General features: G+C 37.1%; 1 protein-coding gene across 1 annotated transcript; it reads left to right on the forward strand.

Annotated features, from left to right (window-relative positions):
- Positions 1-2,632: 2,632 nt before the first annotated feature.
- Positions 2,633-4,674, forward strand: LOC121757664. Its single transcript, XM_042153176.1, has 4 exons — positions 2,633-2,990; positions 3,955-4,073; positions 4,161-4,344; positions 4,394-4,674. Exons 1-4 carry the CDS (start codon positions 2,633-2,635, stop codon positions 4,672-4,674), a joined length of 942 nt encoding a protein of 313 aa, XP_042009110.1.
- Positions 4,675-4,940: the final 266 nt, after the last annotated feature.

Genomic DNA, 4,940 nt, shown 5'->3' on the forward strand with positions numbered 1-4,940 from the left:
TAAAATACTTGTTTTTTTTTAACTTTGATGGACATGGCTAATTTGTCCTTTGAAGAATCTGTGCTGGTTGCAATAGCAAAATTGGCCATGGAATATACTTTCGTTGCATGGAAGCTGTCTGGCATCCGAATGTTTTCGTTGTCATGCTTGCGACCTTGCAATTTCTGATAAAAAGGTGCTAAACTATTACGAGTCACTCCCTGACTTTCTAGGTGCCTCGTTTATACTCTCTATGTCTCTTTGATACTCTCTCCGTCCCCAAACAATAGGATAAGCCTAATAGGGTTCGGTATTGTTTCAATTAAAACTTGTTAGTGTAACATTGTGAGTGGGGATTCAAACTTGTTACATAACTTGATTGGATCAATAATCTTATGAACTGACTTATCCTCGGATTCTGTTTCAGTTTTCCGTCAATGATAATCGTCCCTTCCATAAATCTTGCTATAAGTGTTATTAAAAAGCAGAGATGGCGGCGCCGTGGCGGATAGCGGTGGCAGTTTCCAGGCTCAACGCCACCGGCACCATGTGATATGGCAGTTAACTCCCTTTTTTGAATGGCGGCCGCCATTCACGTAGCGCCGTGGCGGGATATGGCTCTCATGGCGGTCGAGATGCCTTTTGCCTTGTAAAATGAGCCCACTTACACCTCTTATCCCGCTATCCAGCCCACATGACATGTAACCTAGCCCATTGACCATTATAGATCGTTTATTTATAGGGTTTATGGGAGTTTCTAGCTTCAAAACCATAACTGCTGTAGTCAATCTCGATTCAAGATTTCAAGTTCTCGTCTCTCCAGCCTCCACACGCACAAGGCTCCAGATTCCAGATTTTCATCACGATTCACGACAACTGTAACTTTTTATGTACTACTACTTAGTTTGTATTAATTCCACTATTTAATTCTATTTTCGTATAATTGTTCTACTCGATGCATGTATTAATTCCACTGTATAATTCTCTCTCTTTTCCTATAACTATTCTACTCAATGAAAGCGTCTTCATAATTATTATCTTCCACCATTTAATTAGTGTATCCACTAACTTTAGTTTAAGTGCTTCCATTACTAATGTTGTTTTGTATGTAAACGTGCCACACATATATTAGCATGCATGTCTTTATGATGACAGCAAGAGCTTAAATTCTCGAGACTATGTTATTGCCCACATTTAAAAAAAATATAAAAATGTATTGATCGGTGCAAGAGATAGTATATGCATTCCATTATGCATGATTTCAAAATAAAATATGCATATTGAATTGTCACACTATATTAATCGATGTTTTTGCTCTTTTAATATTCGTAATAAAGTTATCCTTTTTCTTTAAACATGCAGTAGTTGGAATTTGCAATAATGTCAACTAGAGAAGAATCTTCTTCAATGCCGGTTGGTGGCAAAAAAGATGTGGGCTGAAAATTCTCCACTCAAGTAGAAGCAACGTCTACGAACAAAGAGCATTTAATGGGGAAGATGGGCAAAGTTGCTGCATGTGCAAAATGTCCGAAAGAGGTTAAAGACGAACTCTGGGAAAGCTATAAAAACAAAGCTAAAGCAAATTCATCAGCTATGCTTAGTAATTCGAGAGCTTTTGATCTTGATAGTGATGAAGATGAAGATGAGCCAATAGTTCAACAGAAAAAGAATTCTGATTGTTCAAAGAAAGGGCCTATTGACTTATTTTTTAATAAACCCAAGACTGCAGCTAAAAAAAGACGTAAAGAAAAATTGCTGCAGTTAAACATAAGAGAATTTGTGGACAAAAAAGAAGTGGCCCGAGTTCACCAGTCCATAGCCCGATTTTGGTACCAAGCGGGGTTATCATTCAACTTGGTTAAGTTGCAGAGCTTTGAAGATATGATTCACGACATTGGTGCATTCGGAAAACATTTGCCGAAACCAAGTTTTCATGACATCTAAGTTCCACTTTTGAATAGAGAGTTGGAGTATACTAACACTTTGTTGGAACCTAAGAAGGACGAATGGAAAATGCATGGTTGGTAGCATTATGTCGGATGGATGGAAAGATCGTAAGCAAATAAATTACTATAATCAACTTTTTAGTTAATTCACCTTGTGGCACTGTGTTTGTTAAATCTATTGATGCCACCGGCTTTGTGAAGACAGGAGAGAAGCTGTTTGAGCTACTTGATTCGCTTGTCGATGAGATCGGTGAAGAACATGTTGTCCAAGCGGTAACGGACAATGAGAGCAATTATGTAGCCGCAGGAAAAATGTTAATGGAGAAGAGAAGACATCTTTACTGGACTCCGTGTGCAGCACACTGCATTGATCTCATGCAAGAAGATATTGGTAAGATTCCTTTGGTTAAGAACACCATTCGAAGGGATGTAGCTCTTGTGGGCTATATTTATAGCCACACTTTTACCTTGAGTTTGTTGAGAAGTTTTACAAAGAAGAAGGAACTGGTGAGGCCAGCTATTACCCGTTTTGCTACCTCCTTTCTTTCATTAGAAATGATTCACAAGCAAAAAGACAACCTCAAAAGATGTTTACTTGCGACGAATGGGTGCAAAACAAGCTGTCTAAGGATACTAAAGGAAGAGAAGCAACTAAAACAGTCATGATGCCTTCTTTTTGGAGGCACGTGGTATTCATTCTCAAAGTCATGGCTCCCCTTGTACGAGTTCTTCGATTGGTGGATAGTGAAAAGAAATCAACAATGGGCTACATTTATGAGGCAATGGAGAAGGAGAAAGAAACCATTATGAAATCTTTCAACAACAATGAACAAAGATATGCAGATATATTTAAGATCATTGATGATAGATGGAATTGCCAGCTCCATAGGCCGCTCCTTGCAGCTGGGCACATTTTAAATCTGGATATCTTTTATGAAAATAAGAGATTGGAATTTGACCGTGAGGTTACTAATGGATTATATGAATGTGTTGAAAGATTGCTGCCAATTGAAGAAGACCAAGACAAGGCACTTGATGAGATGGTACTGTACACAAGTAGTAAAGGTTTGGTCACGAATAGGGATGTCAATTTAGCCCGCAACCCGTGGGCTGACCCGAATAACCCGCCAAATTTATAGGGTTAGGGCTGAAAGCCCGATAAAATTACAGCCCGATTAGCCCGCACCCGATTAACCCGCAACCCGTTAGGGCCAGACCCGAAAACCCGATGGGCTGGCCCGGAAACCCGATAAAATTTATATTGTTCTATTTGTTTGACTCTAATTCGACACTTCATTGATTATTTTATAATACAGATTACTGAAAAAATAGCTTTCCATTTTATATATTAAATATATAAATTATATATTAAGTTTTTATTAATATAATAATAGATAAATGAATTAGAAACTTCAAATTCACTAAAAAAATATATTTAAATTTCTAAACATGCTTTAAAATTTCTTGATGTTTATGTTTTATGTTGCATAAATCTCAAATATTAGTATTTGATCATGTTAATATTTGAGTTTACGCATATATCTCAAATTTATCATAATTAAATATTTTACATTTTATAAATATAACTAATTTTCACCATTATTTATTGGATTGATCGCATGTTAATTTTATCGGTAGCAACCCGATTAACCCGATGGGCTAGCCCGAAACCCGAGCTTTTAGGGTTAGGGCTGAACTTTTATAACCCGAAAAAATAACAACCCGATTAGCCCACACCCGATTGACCCGCAACCCGAATAGGGTTGGCCCGAAACCCGGTGGGCTGGCCCGATTGACATCCCTAGTCACGAATTCGCGGTGCGGTATAGGAAGAGATTAGCTCCAGGTGTGAATTTATTTATTCTAATTTTTTATTTTGCATATATATTTTAAATTTTAATATGATATAAATGATTAGATATTACCGTGATTGTCTCTGTCTCCCTATGAAAAGCAAAGTGACTGTAATTTCATGTACTTTTTTATGTTTGATTCACACGTTCAATATTATATTGTTTTGTTTTTTTAGCTCAATGGTGGAAGAAATATGGCCATTATGCTCCACATTTGCAAAGGCTTGCAATAAAGATCTTCAGCTTAACTTCTAGTGTTTCCGGCTGTGAACGTAATTGGAGTGTTTTCGAGCAAGTAAGCATTTTAGTTGTTTTTTAAGTACGATTTTTAGTTATAATATAATTCAATAATTAACAAGTTTTAATTATTTTTATGTGATAGATTCATTCCAAAAAAAGGAATAGGCTTGAACATCAGAAGATGCACGATTTGGTGTACGTTAAATACAACCAAAAGTTGTGCGAAAGGTACAGTATTAGAGATAAGATTGATCCCATCTCACTCAACGATATTGATGAGTGCAATAAGTGGTTAGTTGGCGAGCTGGATGATCCTGAAGTTGTTGGCACTGGCCAAGATTTGGTTTTTGATGGTAACTGCATATGACGCTTCAGGGATTGGAGAACCGACCACATTTACTCGGTCCAAAAAAAGAAAAGACACTTCCACATCATCAAGTTATGTTCGAGCTTCCAAGAAAGATACACGGACTGCAGCTACATTAGGTAAAGGAAAAGAAAAGTTGCAGCCTGTGGTCGAAGAGATGACTCTTGTAGATGAATCAGACGAAGAAGAATTTGAGCAAGAGTTTGAGCAAGAAGAGGAGGAAGAAGGATATGAAGATGACGAGGATGACTACATGGCTCTTGATGATGAAGATGGGGATGAGGAGTGAAGACATGAATTTGCATTTTACTTTGCCGTTTTTGCATTTTTATTATTGAATATTGAGTGAAAGACTTTAATTTTAAACATAGACTATGTTTTAACTACTGGTTTTTATTTGGGATATTATATTTTTAAATTTTTTTGCATCTTATGTTATGTATTGTATTTTATTTATTTGTTAATTTATCGACCGCCATTTACGCCATAATACCGCCATGCCGGCCGCCATATCCTTATGGTGGTTTTTTGACTGACCACCGTAAGCCGCCATAC

The sequence above is a fragment of the Salvia splendens genome, chromosome 12, assembly GCF_004379255.2.
Source record: "Salvia splendens isolate huo1 chromosome 12, SspV2, whole genome shotgun sequence".
NCBI lineage: Eukaryota > Viridiplantae > Streptophyta > Magnoliopsida > Lamiales > Lamiaceae > Salvia > Salvia splendens.

Bases quoted from the DNA above. Each gene is read 5' to 3' on its own strand.
- LOC121757664 (XM_042153176.1), top strand. From the start codon at position 2,633: ATGGCTCCCCTTGTACGAGTTCTTCGATTGGTGGATAGTGAAAAGAAA. The intron at 4,074-4,160 runs GTAAGCATTTTA...TTTATGTGATAG, and splicing joins ATTGGAGTGTTTTCGAGCAA to ATTCATTCCAAAAAAAGGAA. The intron at 4,345-4,393 runs GCACTGGCCAAG...ATGACGCTTCAG, and splicing joins GGATGATCCTGAAGTTGTTG to GGATTGGAGAACCGACCACA.